Source organism: Perca flavescens, chromosome 6 (assembly GCF_004354835.1).
Source record: "Perca flavescens isolate YP-PL-M2 chromosome 6, PFLA_1.0, whole genome shotgun sequence".
NCBI lineage: Eukaryota > Metazoa > Chordata > Actinopteri > Perciformes > Percidae > Perca > Perca flavescens.
In genome coordinates, this window is record NC_041336.1 from 22835431 (window position 1) to 22851971 (window position 16541).

Sequence of the window (16541 nt, forward strand, 5' to 3'; positions counted from 1 at the left end):
TCACAACCACATGCCTAAAACAAATCCCAACCCCAACCTAAATCTAATTCTGATCTTCACCTCAAAATCCAATTTAAAACCTCAAACAACCCTTTGGAGAAGTAAGGACAGGCAAAAATATCCACATTCACAACGTCTAAAACTCCTCATGGTCCCCACAGAGATACAAGTATAACAGTGTGTGTGTACGCACACACACACACACACACACACACACACACACACACACACACACACACACACACACACACACACACACACCGTCTGGGGCTTTGCTTGGCCAACGTTTGAATACCACAGCGTCATTGCTAGTTTCTGCCGCTTGGAGGCGCCCGACTCATACTTTGTATCAGCGAAGAAGTGGAGGCTGGGAAGGTAAGTGGGCTTGAGAAAGAAATCTCTCCCCTGAACTGTTTACCCTGACGTCAGTTTGCAGAACTAGCTCTGCCCCGTCTGCTTCAGTGTCTCTGAAACTCCTCTCAGTGGGAATTGGGGAGTAGATGGGCTCGGCTCTACTACTCGCGCGCCCGGACCTCACGGAGTGAATGAAATGATTTCTTTTGCACATTTAAAGTGGACTAAAACAGCTACACGATGAACACCTGCGCCTTTCTGTTGATTTTGACTGTTCAGATCTACGCCGATGGAATTGAGGGGCCAACAGGTAAGCCGCATATTCATCTCGGGTCTCCTAAACGCAGTTGTGAAGTTTTTACATGTGGATGAAACTCCACTGAAAGCAAAAACGGAGCGAATCTGGCGAAGGTGGCAACTTTGTGTCCCCTTTCCCACGTTACTGCGTCTATCTGCGGCTTTACTGCTGCGTCCCATGATATACGGCACTATACCCAGCAGGAAATAAAAACTAATTATTTAATAACTTTGCGAACTATAGGATGAAGTTTTCCTAGTGCCAGACTCCTGCAAAAATGTTAGTTATTTAGGAGGACTGCGTCTGGGTGTTTCTGGGGAAAGCTCCCATTTCCCAAAACAACACAATCTTCTGCGCTACACTGCTTCTGCCTTTTTTTGCTATTGCTCAAGCATATTTAAAGGCGCCAAGTAGCCTAAAAGGTGTTTAAGGTTGTTATCCAAAGTTAGAAATCATATTTCCCTTTTAAAACGGAATTAGTCAATATTTGTGAAAATGAATCTCCCAAATTCCAACATCCTGAACCAATTTGTGACGACACCCAGAGACCAAAACCTGGGGCTGATCCATACCTAGTTTGGGTTGCATAGTTGTATGAGAGATTCCCTTAAAGTTAACATCTTAATGAGGACTGTAGCGTTGAAATGCTTATTGATTTTTGAAATAAAATTCTCATTATAGCTTAATATCCCAAGATGTAGTCTTCCACTGTGGGGAAATGGTCAGATTCAGTCTCAAAGCAAAGTCTTTTTTTTCCTCATGTGATGCCTCTGGTCTTTTGGGTTGTGAGCTATTGAAGGCATATTCATGCCCACAGATCAGCTCTATAGCCTCCAAGATGAGGAAAATGATAAGTCATCTTTTCTGTTTTGTGCTGGATTGTAACATGGCGAGAATGTGTTTTTCAAATTGAAGGCTTCAAATCATGCTATTTCCTAGATAAAAAAATTCAAAATATGCTTTGACTTCTATTCCCCCCTCCCCCATTTCATTTTTATTATTTCCAATTTTGAAAATCAGCCATATTAGAGAAATTGAAAGAGAAAAATAAATGTCTTTTATAGAAATGACATGACACAGAGCCTTTCATATTCATTCACATTCATGTTTTCAAATTGTAATTGAAATATAATTTATAGTGTTGTATTTTTGGGATATTTTTTTCCAAAGGCTAAAAAGATTTGGTCCTGTTACACACACACACACACACACACACACACACACACACACACACACACACACACACACACACACACACACACACACACACACACACACACACACACACACACACACATCATTTTACCCCAGTAGAACAGGAAAACCAAGGTAATAAGGCAGCAATATGGATAACATTTACACTGCAGGCTGCTTCAACACTATATATCAATGGAGCACAGTGTTTGTCACATGCATGTTGAAAAAAGCTTGATTAGGCTGAGATCATTTGACTCTGAATTTTTTGGAATTTGGCAATTTCTCACTGGCAGCTTCAGGAAAACCTGGTAATACTCATAATAAAATGTATTTATCAGCAACAACAACGAAACCATGCAAGCAGAATGTGTATTGTCAAGAGCTGAATGGAGCAGATCATTAAGAGGAATGGACTCTGACATATGAAGGATTAAATCACACACAGGTAATTAAAAGAGCTGAATGGAACAGTGACGCTTCGCTACGGCTGTCAACAGAAATTTACATAGTGTCGGTTTTTTAGTTTGTTGACTGGAGTGTTACAAGCCTCGCCATCTGCGCTGTTGCCTTTGCATTAGCAGCTAATAGTTATTGCTGCTAGTTTTTGTGGCTTTTGATCCCCTTTGGCCTGACTCCCTTCATGCTTCTCCACCTGCCTACATCCTATAGGAAGAAATGAAGATCCAAAAATACAACCTTGACTTCCACAATCTTCAGTGTCTCTTTTGATTAACGCTCTGCCGTTATTGCTGTGTGAAGACCACACCTTGACCTTGAATGCTTAATAACAGTTAAGAATCCGCTGGGGATTTCATGCCTTTTTCACTCAATGTAATCCATATTTTCTTTCTTGCTTATGCCGCCGTCTGTCCAGGCCGTCAGTTCAGGGGAAGTAAAATTAATAGAGGCTAAGAAAATATAGGCCCTCTGCTGCACTGGACTGACTGTAGTAAGGTTGATATGAGGAAGAATAAAAAATTAATTTGCATAATTTTTTTCTCAGACACAAGTTATGAACATGAAAGTCCAGTTTGCGGGTCCATGTGTTGGGTTTTCTTATGCTGTGAAACCCAATGTGACATTTTCACTCCTTTTCTTGTCTCTTATGGGAATTGAATGAATGTTCACTTACCATCTGTCAGCTCTATTAGCAGCAAATGTTGTCAACTGAGTGGTGTAATTATCTTGTGTCTCATGACTAATTTCTCGGTTTGATCTAAAGTTAAGGCAGAATATCTTTTTTGCTTATTTCAGTGAATAAGATAACACTTGGCTCGAGATGAAAAGGACTGTGAAGTCCAGACTGTCTAGTTAAAGCATGGCATAGAATGAATAATACTTTAGGGCTTCAAGTTTACATTGCATAAACATCAGCAGCAGCGCTGGAAAACGTAACCTTGGAACACCAGCACGTATGTGTAAAGGAATTAACGCTGCACTGATGTTTTGTTAATGAAATAATCGTTTTAGTATATATATTTTTAAGCAGAAGTGTCAAACATTTGCTGGCTCCATTGTCTTAAATGTGAAGATGTGATGCTTTTCTTTGTCATACATGTTAAAAAAAACAGAATATCTTTGGGTTATGGACAGTCAGACAAAACAAGGCATTTTTTATTATTATTATTATTATTATTATTTTTTTTTTAATTTTCTAGACAAAACCTACCCAGATATACAAGCATGAACAGGTGCACTGACACATGGATACATGCAGTAAACAGACAGAAAAAACACTTAAGTGAAAAAACTGGATATAGAGAATTATCTATATCCGGTAATAAAGAGGACAAATCTATTATTACATGACCAAAGTTGTTAACATGAAACATATTTCTTCAAATATTTTTTTTTTTTTATTGCAAAGGGTCATTATTGTTCCATTATTCATTTCACAGTGCTTATTTGTAGCTGATGAACACTGGTTCTTGAGTCCATTAGATGTGTTCAGTATTATAGGCATCCAACTGAATGGAAAAAGAGCGCCTGAGATGAATTTGTGAATTATCATAGGAAAAAAAGTAACCATTGTGTAGAAAATGTTGCCTCGCACCACAGAGTTGCAGCAAATCCACAAAGTGGAAGTGTTCCCTGCAGGAGCCAGGCCACCATCTGTGGATGGAGGGTGAGAGGCGGAGAGATTGGGCCTAAATCAGACTCCTGACAAGACTGGTTGATTTCCATCTTTGCGGGATCACGGGCAGTAATTCAGAGAGCAGATGGAAAACTTTGCAACAAGGATGGAGGGGATTGGAAGGGGAGAAAATGGGAGAGAATTTTCAGAGAGAGAAGCTGAGAATGACGGAGGGATTTATTCAGATACATTGTCAGGGTGTTTTGCTTTCGGTCAAGGCCACAGCAGGACTGTTGCTCGGTTTGTGTGTCCATTATGCCTTCAGCACATGAGTGATTAAACAGGGTGCTGATGAGAGGAGTCCTCTGCTCTGCAGTGTGCCTCTCTTCCATTTTCTGTCTCTGATCTATTGTAGTGTGGGGCTATGTGGAGGAGAGCCAGCCCCCCGATTGGCTTACTCATTTCACAAGACTGCAAGATGAAACACATCCATCTAGTGTATGTGTTCAAATAATTCTGCTTAATGCCAAGCGCCGTGATTGGTACACCATATCCCTGAAAGCGCATGACCAATCAGGGGCCTCCCCCTGTCTTGAGCTGGTCACATTGCTCATTTTCTCGTGATGGATCTCACCTTAGTTTGTGCTGTGCTGAGTGTGCAGACATTTTTTAATGCTAGACTGCAGCTCACACACATCTTGTGATGGTTGTGCTTAATTAATCCTGCTGAGCATTTTGTTCTCGTTTTAATTATCAAGCACAGAAGTATTGCCATGCAAGGAGGGTCCCACAGTACCGAGTGACTCAGCCTTGACACTGATGCTAGCGAGGGCTGGAGGTGCCGCCGCTCTCAGCTCTTCAGGGTAACTGTGAGACCTTCCAGCGACCTGGAAAAGATGCCAAGACTGAGAGATTTACAGTCAGTGGCCTGCATGGGCCCGTCTCTTCCTTTCCACTCTGCAGCGACAGCCACAGTGCAGGCTTCTCGGCTCCCTTGGCCAGGTGTTATTAATGTGCTATTGATCTTTCAGGCAAGTCCATTTTACTTAAATTTGATCAAAGTGGCATCCTGTCTGTGGCCTGCAAGTTTGATGTAGGAGTGTGAATTAGCCAGCCAGGACTTGCATGACCTAATACAAGGAGCCTGGGTTTGCAGCAGAGAAATGTCAGCAGCGTTGTGTAGAGCAAAGGACAGGAAAAAAGTAAAAATCCCCTAAACATGAAAGAGTGGGCCACACATTATCCTCTTGATGCACTGGTCTGAAATGACCGGACTATTATACTCATCGTCACTTAAAAGCATATGTTTAACTTGAATAATGGACAGGGAAATGTAGCATTTAACGGTAAGATGGGCTGGGGTTTATAGCCTGGATATGAAGGAGAGTGAGACTGCGTAGCTCGATCATATGCATAGATGTGTAATTATCCAACAAAGGAATAAGCAGGGCTGTGAGTTGCAGTCTCTGTGTTTTCTTCCCCCAAGGTATCGAAACTCCAGACTGCAAAAAGTGGGTCTGGAAGACTGATGCTGCGAGTGCTGCTCCTGAGGAAACAAAGCCTCCCGAGCAGTTTATATTTAGCCCACTGGCCGTGTTTCAGCTCTTTACCTTTCTCCTATGTCAACACATTTACAGACAGATTCTTCCAGCCCTCTGTTGTTGGTGTATGTAGTGTGTTGCGAACACTCAGGTCACTGGAGTCAGGGTTCAGGATTAGGCCAGGATTGCACTGTTGAGATGTGAGCCGTTGTTGAGCTGCCTGTTGTCCTCTGTGTATTAAACCCTCAGTGAAATCTGAACCGTTGACACTCCTTTAAAAGTCAAAACAGTCTTTTCAGGACATTTCTCTCCCCGGTGGTGTAACGGATGCAGGCTTTAGTTGCCTTTGTGCCACAATGCCTTCTCTCTAAGGGGAAGTTGTATTTCTGGTTTGACTGGTCCCTTTGGGCAAAAAACATATCCTCTCGGAGACCCAGCCATGAACCTGAACACTTATCACCCTGATGTATCTTACTCTTATTAAACTGACACTCTTTCACATAAACTTTATAAGGACAGTGGAAATTGAACAGCATTAAAGTGTAACAGAGCATGGATAATGGCTAGTGTGCCGATTTAAAAGAGCATAGTATTTGAGGCCTTTGCAGCGTGAAGTGTAAGCAAAACTGAGCTCTTTAAAAAGAAGAAGCCATATCTGCTCAGTTTAACAGCCTCTAGCTTGTATTGCTTTTCCCCCGTTTGCTGTTGAATTGACGCCGTTCTGTCTCTCTCTCCGTGCAGCGAAGGCGCACGGCACAGAGGTGACACTCAGCTGTGACAGCTGCTGTTGCTGGTGGGTTATGGGTAGGTCATGGCAGCTGTGGTAGCACAGGTGCCAGCTGGCGGTAAATCAGTAAACGGACTGATTCCAAACCTGTTGAGCACATATAACATGTATGAAGCACTTGGTTTTAAAGTATTATTAACAAGAGTGTGATGTTGACTTACCTTGTTTTTTTTTTGGCAGGATGACATTACTGGGGTTGATGTCATCAAATTCACTTAAAGGTGCAGTAGTTAAGACTTATAAAACTAACTTTATGTCATATTTGCTGAAACTGCCCCTATGTTCCAGTAAAACTACATGAAGCAGGTCATTTAAAAAAAAAAAAAAAAAAGAAGAAAAAAAAGAAAAATCCGGCTCCTCTGACACCAGCCTGTAGTGCAATTTGCAAAAATCCACGGCTCCCTATTCAGATGCACCAATCAGGGCCATGGGGTGTGTCTAACTGTGTGTCAATCACTGCTCATGCACACGCATTCATTCTCCTTTGTGAGGGGAGGGGCTTAGACAGTTTTGGGCTTTAGCGGAAAAGGGGGGAGATTTTTTGGCTAAATCCTGGATCTTCACAATCCTACCTACGGCACCTTTAAACTGGAATTACATGGTTTTCATGAGAGCAACTTGAATGTTGCATGCAGTTTCATCACAGTTCCATGCAAAGAAATTGACACAGCAGTCTGGCAGTTTTCGTAAAAAGAACCCAAAACTTTTTTGTTATTATTGCAGAAGGCATGTAATCCTTATTCTACTCTGGACTCTTATTTAAATGTAAATAGAAACAGTGGATATGCAGAGTATGGTGGCGTGTCATGTTATGCTAGCAGCACACTGGCTTCTGACCGCCAGTCGTGTTGAAAAGCTTTTGTCAAGTGATGTTAGTAAAGAGAGTTTGGGATCTTGGCCGGCCTTCGATGCTTTGTTCTGTTTCAGGTGCTGAAGTAAGACCGAGCAAAAGCACAGCCTATTGATTTCAGTCAGCTTATTGTCTTCTTCCTCTTGAAACTCTCCTTTTGATCCTACATGACCTCCCATCACATTCCTCCTCACTTTGACATGCTGTTATTCCAGCAGATGCTCATGGGAACGAGAGTGCCTTTTTTCATAAAGAAATCCCTTTCCCTCTTGACTGTTACTCTTTGTATTGTTGTAAGATATTTCAGGGGCAAGCAGTTGAGTTTTTTTTCTTCTTTTTATTATTTCCCTTGCATGGTATGCATTATGAGAAATGCAAGTCACTCATTAGCAGCTGTTTCATTGAAATGTATTTTTTATTTCTTTTGACAAGGTGAAATAGTTGCCTGAGAGCAAAAAGATGAATTTCTATTTGCTCTCCAGTATATTTCGACAGTATGTGAGTCAGTCCTGCAGGGACATTAATACTAAAATATAAATAATAAATTGTATATATAATAAAATAATAAGAGAGACCTAGCTCCTGACGAAGAAAATACGTGCCCTTTATCTTCAGATTACTGTGCTATTGTTGTGTAGTTCAGAAAAGGGTACAACACAATTCCTCACAATGCCTACATGTGTACTTTGATGTTAAGGTCTGTTTATACAGAGAGGTGATCTTCATCTCACCCGAATGCCAGGTGGACTAGCCTTGACAAGCCTTCCTTCAGGGTACGCTTCACAGCCCTCCATGGCCCTCCAGGGTCCTCCTCCCGGTGATTGCTGAGTTGCTTGGCGTTCCTGAGAGACAGTTCTTCAAACCGTTTAGAAGACTTTTGTTTGTTCCTGCGCTGGCCGTCTGACTTGGCCCACCAGCTAAGGGGAGGCTGGGAATGGGGAGGTGATTGCTCCAAGGGATGAGAGGCTCGTGCGTGGATTGAAGTAGGCACCAACATGACCCAGAACCTTGTTTGAGGAGCCTTTCATGTTTTCTTCTACACTCAGTCAAAGACCATGTCCACACTAATAGTGGGTACGTTTGAAAATCGATCTGTTCTTGGCTGAGCTGGCACTGACCATTTGACCTTTTGGCAAACCCTTCTGTGGATGATTCTTAAAACGCTGGTCTCAGATTGTCATGTGAAACGGGGAAAAAGGGAGCTTTTCAAAAGCGCTGACACCACCATTGTGATGTGATCTACTGTAAAGCTGTTGGCTCGAGAGGCCTGCGCATGTCCAGTGGAGGAGATTTCAACGCTTTTCTAACTTTTTGAGAATGGTCTGGAAAGGCTAATGTGGACGGAAAGCTTTCATGCCATCTTCAAATAGCGTGGACTCTCTGCAGCCAAAGGCAGCGCACCGTTTGCGTGTCACATATTAGCTGAAGGCCAGGAATATGCAAGAATGTCCAGAGAGCCCACGGGGTGTCGTTCACAAAGAGCTTAATTCAAAACCACAAACCGAAGATTATAATAATTGCTGTGCGTGCGTGCGTGTGTGTGTGTGTGTGTGTGTGTGTGTGTGAGTGGGTGTTTGTATGCATGCTGGCGAGTGCCTAGGTGTGTGTTTTGTATATGTGGAAGGGACAGATTGGTGATTGTTCCCACCTGATTATATGTAAATATTTGCTGAACTCCTTTGGCCATGGTGAACTTCCATAAATCACAGCCATATGTTTTTTATGAAGCTTTTGTTTGCTTTGTTCATCCACGGTGTGAAAATGCTAATGAAAGCATTTGCATATGTGCTTAGGACATATTCTTCTGATGATAAATACATTGCACTGCAAAGATCATAAAGCCAGGCTCCGCCACATGAACGGGCTTTGGAGCCTTTCTGTGTTTAGAGAGTAGCTGGAGTACACAGTGTGTCAGAGACCCCAGAGTACGTCGGCCCTGGCCTTTGTCTGTCCGACAGCCAGGGTAATTAAGAATCAGTTTAGAGCTGGGATTATGGCTGGAAGTAGGCTGATCACAGGGGACAGGAGAAAAGGCATTAGGAGAATGGTGGTTAATATGGGTATTACTCTGCTTAACATTGGTATCATGTGCCAATAAGACAAATGGAACCCTGTTGATGCTGAGATCCCTAGCTCTACGCTAATAGGCTTTACTGCAGATAGCTTTGTTTACCCACAGTGTGCAGCACTCCACCTGGCTGCTTTATCTTCCTTCCTCATACATTCAGACTTTTTTTTTAATAATTTGTCTCAACCTAATTAGAAAATGGTAATAGTTTGCTGTACACCTCTCTGAGGTATTTTAGCACTGTCCAGACGTATTTGCCTTACACCAGCACCTTTGAAACCAAACATGCATGATTGTTCATCTCTCTTGTGAATACACACACACACACGCACGCACACTCACACTCACATGCTGGTTTTGAGATATTTTTGTTGAATGTAATTAATGTTCTCATTAACTGAGTGAACGAGCTGTAAGGCAGAACTAAAAGGCCTGATACCCTGAAGTGCTTGCCCTCATCTACTTTAGGAAACATTGTCCGCTGAAATGGATAGCCTGTTTGGCAAGTGAAATAGAGAATAGGTAAGAGAGCTTCTTTCTTGTCATGTCCAGCCTTTTATTGTGATTTGCATGCAGAGGTAACCCGATGCTTTGAGCCTCTTCACCACAAGTGAAGCCATTTGTTGCCCTTTAGCAAGGAAATGGAACCAGGCCAGTGTGAATAATAACAATGTAGGAAGTGGATTTATCCGAACACAGAAAGGTTACATCAAATGGCTCACCTAATTCGTTGCATTACTCTTATTTACAATGAACCTGTGCATTTATTCCTGGTATCAGCTCTGCCTGTGGATAGTGGGCAGGATTATCAGTGCACGACCTGACACAGCAATGCTTTGTTTTGACCTTGTTGAGAGGGAGCAGGGAATTGTTTTCCACAGTCTTTAAGAGCTAATCCCATCAGAGGGACTGCGCAGCATGGAGGGCTAACTCTGTCACGTCTGACGTAGCGCTGCCAGAACAAGAGGCAGACAGGAATGCGTTTGTCTGGCTAACTTGGCTGCATTTACTCCTGACTGGAAAAGCAAAGGAGAAAAAACTCCTCCCAGACAACTTGACTTATTAATTCCCTTCTCTGAGCCAGGATAAGGAGCGAGTGGCGGATTGTGTGTCAGTAAATGCTGTAGACAGCTTCTGATTGGGATTTAGTAGTGGTTTGTGGAGATGCAATGGTGGCTCAGACAATCATTATGGCAGATGAATTAACTAGGTTTTACCTCTCAGAAGAGGGTTCCTTGCTTCACTGGTTGTCTGCTGGCTTGGTTAGGCACATGTGCTCCTGGGGGAACGGGCTCATTCAATGCTTAGGCCATGGAACTGAGGATTTATCCCAGTCCAGTGAGTCTCTGTTACGCCACAAACTCCACAAACATTTTTCTTTAGTTCCCATAGATGCTTGTGTCTGCACATGTGGTTGATACCATCTGGTTAAAATGAATAATGGGAGAAGTGTGGGTGCAAGGTAAAGTTTGGGAGTTTTTCAGAAGAAAATGTGGTTTTCACTAGTAACTACTAATGTAACTAATTATTAATGGTAATTAATTGTTTACTAATGCTTTAGAGACCAGGTATAAAACCATGCATTGGGCTTATAACTGATCAATAAAGCCTTGATAAATGATTGTTAACCAATAATAAAGCCATAACTTACAAATTAAAAACCCTGTAAAGAGAATATTGTTCACACTGGTTGACACTTGAATGGACTTGGACTGGAAACCAGGTTGACCAGGTTGTTTGCCTATCTGTTTTTTGTTGTACTTGCATAATAAAAACAATTCTAAAAAAAAACAAAAAAACAAATTAAAAACCCTTTATAATGGTTGTTTATTAAAAAGTGGTACAGAAATTTCTAATATCGCAAATAAGGCACTTTATAACCATTGCCGTCCGACTATTTGCCTCAAAAATCAAATACTCCTTCTTGGAGTCATAACTTCCTAAGGGTATCATTATCTCAGATCATCCGAAATGTCTATATATATATATATATATATATATATATATATATATATATATATATATATATATATATATATATATATATATATATATATATATATATAATTTATTGATAGAAAAAAATATGCTCCTTATAACTCCTGAACTTTCCTGAGAATCATCACGTTTTCAAGTACTCTTTAGTATAAAAGTAAATCAGTGATAGTTTTCTGTACATACAACAACAACAAACGGTTGTCCTGGTTTTGTTTTTAAACCCTGCTTTAGATTTTTTTTTTTAAGTATAATGTCTTTACAAGGTTTGCCCCTAAACATTGAAGCTAAAGCAGTACCTAAAGGTAAGAAAAACTGTTCAAAGGTAAATTTAGCCTAATATCTAAGCGACTTTTAGTGAGTGTACTGTAGCTCAACACCTGACACACACTTTTATTTTGAAGCAGCTGCAATGTTGAGTCTAAATTATCAAAAGACAAACATAGAACGCATCTGCTTTCTCAAACGTATTGTCTGCTGCTCTAGTTCTCCAGCTAAGTTTAGTCGTTGTGATGCATTGTACTCCACCTTCTTTGTCTTGGTCAAAAAATGCAGTTTTGGGCTTTATATATGGTTAAAATAAAAACCTCTAAATATCCGTGACATACTCCACCATGTTGAACTGGTCCTGTGATTCTTATCATAAACTGGACATAAGGAAAACTCAATATCACTGAGCTTTCTAAATCTTTAATTTCCTCCCCTGTGTCAAGGTGCTTTTCTGTTCTTAATTTCTCTGTCTTCGTTGCTCCATCATTCCCCCTGCGTGTTTCACCAGGATCTGTTTCCTCTCCATCTTTGTCCTTGTCCTCTCAGCCTTAGGGCTTCTCAGGGATCTACAGTATGCTCAGTTTTTCAGCTCAGTATTCTAGGCAGGGTGAGCACGTGCTCAAAGCAGACCTGACTTTGAGTATGTGTGTCTGCCTGCCTCCCCAGGCACTCATTAAGCTGGTGTGTGAAGGTGTGTGCTTCCGGAGGCTGTGTGGGGGGTGGAAACATGCGCGCATGTGGAGGTTAAAAGCCCCCCGACAGAGACATCATTTCCCAGCCTGGGGCGATGGGTGAAGGTAACTTCATTAGCCAGTTCTTGCTCCACAGATTAACTTGATTATACTAACCAAGTCTTGATGGCGACAGAACAGATGTCACACCTGGAACTAAAATCTGTGGATCTTTTTTTTTTTATCATTATTTTTTATAAGTATTAATGTTGTGTGCATCCTTGTGTGTGTGTGTGTGTGTGTGTGTGTGTGTGTGTGTTTGTGTGGTTGCATGTGTGGGTGGGTGTGTGCAATGAAGGGAGGGAGGGAAGGAGGGTCAATTGATACACCTGGGACATTTGGCTGCTATGTAATTTGCAAAATAACTCATCTTCAGGTAATGAGCAGGTACCGGTCTAGGAACTCTTTTCTATAATTTGCTCAATGGAAGTTACACTCCTGCTTTAATGAATACACACACACACACACACACACACACACACACACACACACACACACACACACACACACACACACACACACACACACACATACATACATACATTTAGCAGCCTTTCTTTAAGATTTAGGCACACATTACCCATTGTCTTACCCCTGTCCTTTTTGTTTATGTTTTAACATTCCTGCCCCAAAGCATAACTATCAGTTCTTTCCACTTTGACTGCATATACAATATCTGTCAACATATCCTTTACAGGTAATATGCACAAACATCTGGAGTCATGCATAGTCACACACTCGCCCCTTTCATTACTCTGAGGGCAAACAACATTAACCTCTTTTAACCTGAATTGATCCACAACACCTCTTGACTTTACTCTCCACATTAGCTGCTGGGGTTGGCGTGGGCTTACAGATATGTTAGTGCTCTGTGTACCCCTGAGGTGCACCTAGGGCCATCAAATTTGCACGATAAGTTTGTATCATTCACAGGAAGCAGTTCATTGAAACAATCACTTGCCATGTGGTCATGACCACTTTTGAAGTCCTTTCATTCATTCTCAAGACTTTATTGACCATAAAATAGAGAAATTTTGTTTCCCTAGGCCTGTTAGATTAGAACTGTTTAAGCCTTCCGCATGAAGCTGCGTGCGTCAGATTAAACACTTTAAATCTCTTCAAGGAGTTATCGTGAAGGCTACTTTCATGAATAGCCTTGCTTCTTATCCTGTAATGCATTGTAATAGATTTGTGTCTGCACTCACCTGTTGAAACAGAATTTTTTTTTTTTTATTCTGCCAATTCTGTATTCTACACACACACACACACACACACACACACACACACACACACACACACACACACACACACACACACACACACACACACACACTGCTATAATATAACATTCATAAGAAAGGCTTTACTGCCAGTCCAGACTTAAAAAGTATTCCTAAGCCTTCTGTCAGACTCCCAGTGAGGCTATTTGTTCTGACCTACAAATGCTTGGGCACACACACACACACACACACACACACACACACACACACACACACACACACACACACACACACACACACACACACACACACACACACACATGCCTGGGGTTGTCAGCTCCCCAGTCATGTATCCTAGTCAAGGTGAGGGGTGTGAGGGGGGGCAGGTGAAGCTGGAGAAATGCAGACACATGGAGATGAGAGGAGGGAACGAGGGATAGAAAGTGCACCATCTCACAAGTCCTGCCGACAGCCGCCCTGTTGTTGTCAGTCTCAAGCTGACAGGCCAGATTTGGCAGGATTGTGCCAAGCTGCCGCTTTGATGAAATGTTTTCAGGAAATTAGGAAAACTGAGCTGACTGCAGCTTCTGAAGTTGTGCTGGCGATGATTGCCAGAAGAGTGTTTTGGGGCTAATGTTTCTTTCCCCGGTCACTGCTCAGCAAAGATGCCAGTAACAGATTTAGATGTTGCAGGGTAAATGAGCACATGGACACAAACTGTATATGATTACAAGTGCAGATTATAATTGCAGGAAAATTACAGTTTGAAATTCCTCCAGTCATCTCCATGATCATGACACTGTGTGTGGCACGGGGTTTACGGCAGAGCCACTAGGCACCAACAAACCCAGACAAAGGCAGACTCAGGTAGATCATTAGTGGTTATATCAACATGAAAGCTCATAGCACACCATGCTGTTATTAACTCAGCAGCTACTGTACTCACAATGTTTTGGCCTCTAGCTGTACACAGGGTGGAGAGCTTCCTGTCGCAGGTCCTATTTTTCCATGCCACCTTTTCAGGATCGGGGATCAGCTGCCTGCCTGTGTGGAGAAATACTGCCCTCTCACTGCGATCTTTGATAAAAGATCTGCATCATGAAATATAACCAATGCTAATGGTCACATGCTTATGATTGGCTTTTTTCTGCTGACTGCAAACAGGGTCATATTAGCAGAGCAGGGATACAGAGCAGGATTGTTTTATGGCAATATTGGATTTACAGGATTTTTTTTTTTTTCTATCGATGTGATGAAGTATCTAGATTAGTCAGCCATTTTAGTAGTGTTGAAATGATTAGTTGATTAGTCGCTTGACAGAACATAAATTGACTGTTTTGATATAAGATTATTTACTGTAAGTAATTTATAATAAAGCAAAAATGTCAAATGTAAAAAATGTCCTTTAGATATTCACAATTTGATGATGTCACCGCCTCTGGTAGATTGTTATAGGCGTTTTTCTCTACTTTATAACATTTCATAGACTAAGCGATTCTTTTCATTATATCAAGAGAAAAATATTGGTTTTATTTCATGCTTATTTTTTTTTTATATTGGGACAAGTATAGCATCAACCAATGCCACATATCACTGTGTTAATAGTAAGGACCTTCATACAAATACTCACCAACTCAACAAAACAAATGCAAATAAAGAAAAATGAACAAAACCAGTAATTGATTAACATACCAAATCCCAGTAAAAAGCACCTTATTCTGTTCGTTATGAAAATTATATTTTGTTGTCAGGTTTCCAGAAAATGTACTATTGCATGATACTGTATGTCCCTGTTGTGATATAAAATTACTTGTACAGCGATAGAAAATGTTACTTAATGGGCCGCTGCTATGCATAACCATAGGGAGGTACATCATTACACACCAGTACACACTCTGTCCTTTTCTCTGTCTTTTACACCCACCTTGTAGTAAGAAAGAAAGCATTTATCTCAGCGACGGTGTAGCACACATCATTTGTGCTCAAGCAGAGTGGTGCGTTCAGTTACTGCCTGAAGGAGCAGGATTAGAATGAAGATATGGTGGAGTGCTCCTTTAGTATCTGTTTAACACTGGTTAACACTTGAATGGACTTGGACTGAGTTTTTTCCAGCTGCGATGTGTATTCTCCATACACTCTCTCGGCCTCATAGCTTCTTTTAACTCTCCTCTCGTTCCTGCGTGCTCAGCAAAAGTCATTCTTACCTTGAGGAGGAATGAGCATGGCGGGTTAGAAGAGGTGGTAATGCTATTATGACTCGTCAAGCTTTGGCTACGTTTGTCATACTTTCTTTTCACGCGGTGCTCCATTCGCATCCTGATCGACCTGATCCATTCATTTGACACCATACCACCCCTCCACACACCCTTAGGCTGCGTTTTCACAGGGGTCCTCTATTAACACGGCCGCCTCCATTTTTTTACGTTATTTTCAGAGGTGTTTGGCAGATTCTTGGCAGCAGTGAGAACCAAAGGCACACCGAGCGCTAGGAGTTGAAAATGTTTTATTTTTCTCTGCAAAACAGCGCCACGCTTTAGACAAGTTTTAGAGTCCTGCAGCAATAACAACAATCAGAGCCTTTCATGTGCATGTGTTTAGGGCTGCTGGAGATGAAAAAGACACAAGCCTATCTTCCAAAACCCTCTCTCGTCTTGCTCTGTCTCTCCCACAGTTTTTCTTTCCCTTCACTCCTTCTCTCCTCTCCTGCTGTCTTTCCTTCTCCACTTTCCCTCTCTGTTTCCCTCTGTCTCATCCTCTCCTCATATGTTTCCAGCCCCTGCTCTCTCTCTCTCTGTGGGATCTCATGCTGGTCTTTGTGAAGCCTAGAATCAACACCAGCAGCAAGTCCGGGCAGAGCCGGCGTCGTCCCGCAGCAAGGCCACACAGCAGCGCGAGATTGACGGGCTGTGTAGCCAGATGCGTTCTGCTTCACTGCACTTTGTGTGCATCTGAGCGCATGTGTTTGTGATTTGCGGGATGGAGGGATGGATGTAGGGGAAAGGATGAGAGAGAGAGAGAGGAGAACAGAGGCCAGGGGAACCAGCTTTACTTTTGTTGAGTTTACATAATTAATGCTTTGTTAAACAGAACTGTGTCTACACACAGTATCAGCTCTGATCACAAATGCAAATATTGTCAAGAGGATAAGCATGGAAA

The 16541-nt window shown here is 41.8% G+C and overlaps 1 protein-coding gene across 2 annotated transcripts in view; it reads left to right on the forward strand.

The window, feature by feature from the left end:
• The first annotated feature begins 361 nt into the window (after nucleotides 1-361).
• The window catches only part of ptprub (protein tyrosine phosphatase receptor type Ub), a 158254-nt gene continuing 142074 nt past the window's right edge, over nucleotides 362-16541 (forward strand). For both annotated transcript variants that reach the window (XM_028580051.1, XM_028580052.1), the window contains exon 1: nucleotides 362-664. In XM_028580051.1, the coding sequence (XP_028435852.1) occupies nucleotides 595-664 (70 nt within the window). In that variant the 5' untranslated portion in view covers nucleotides 362-594. The remainder of the gene's footprint in view (nucleotides 665-16541) is intronic.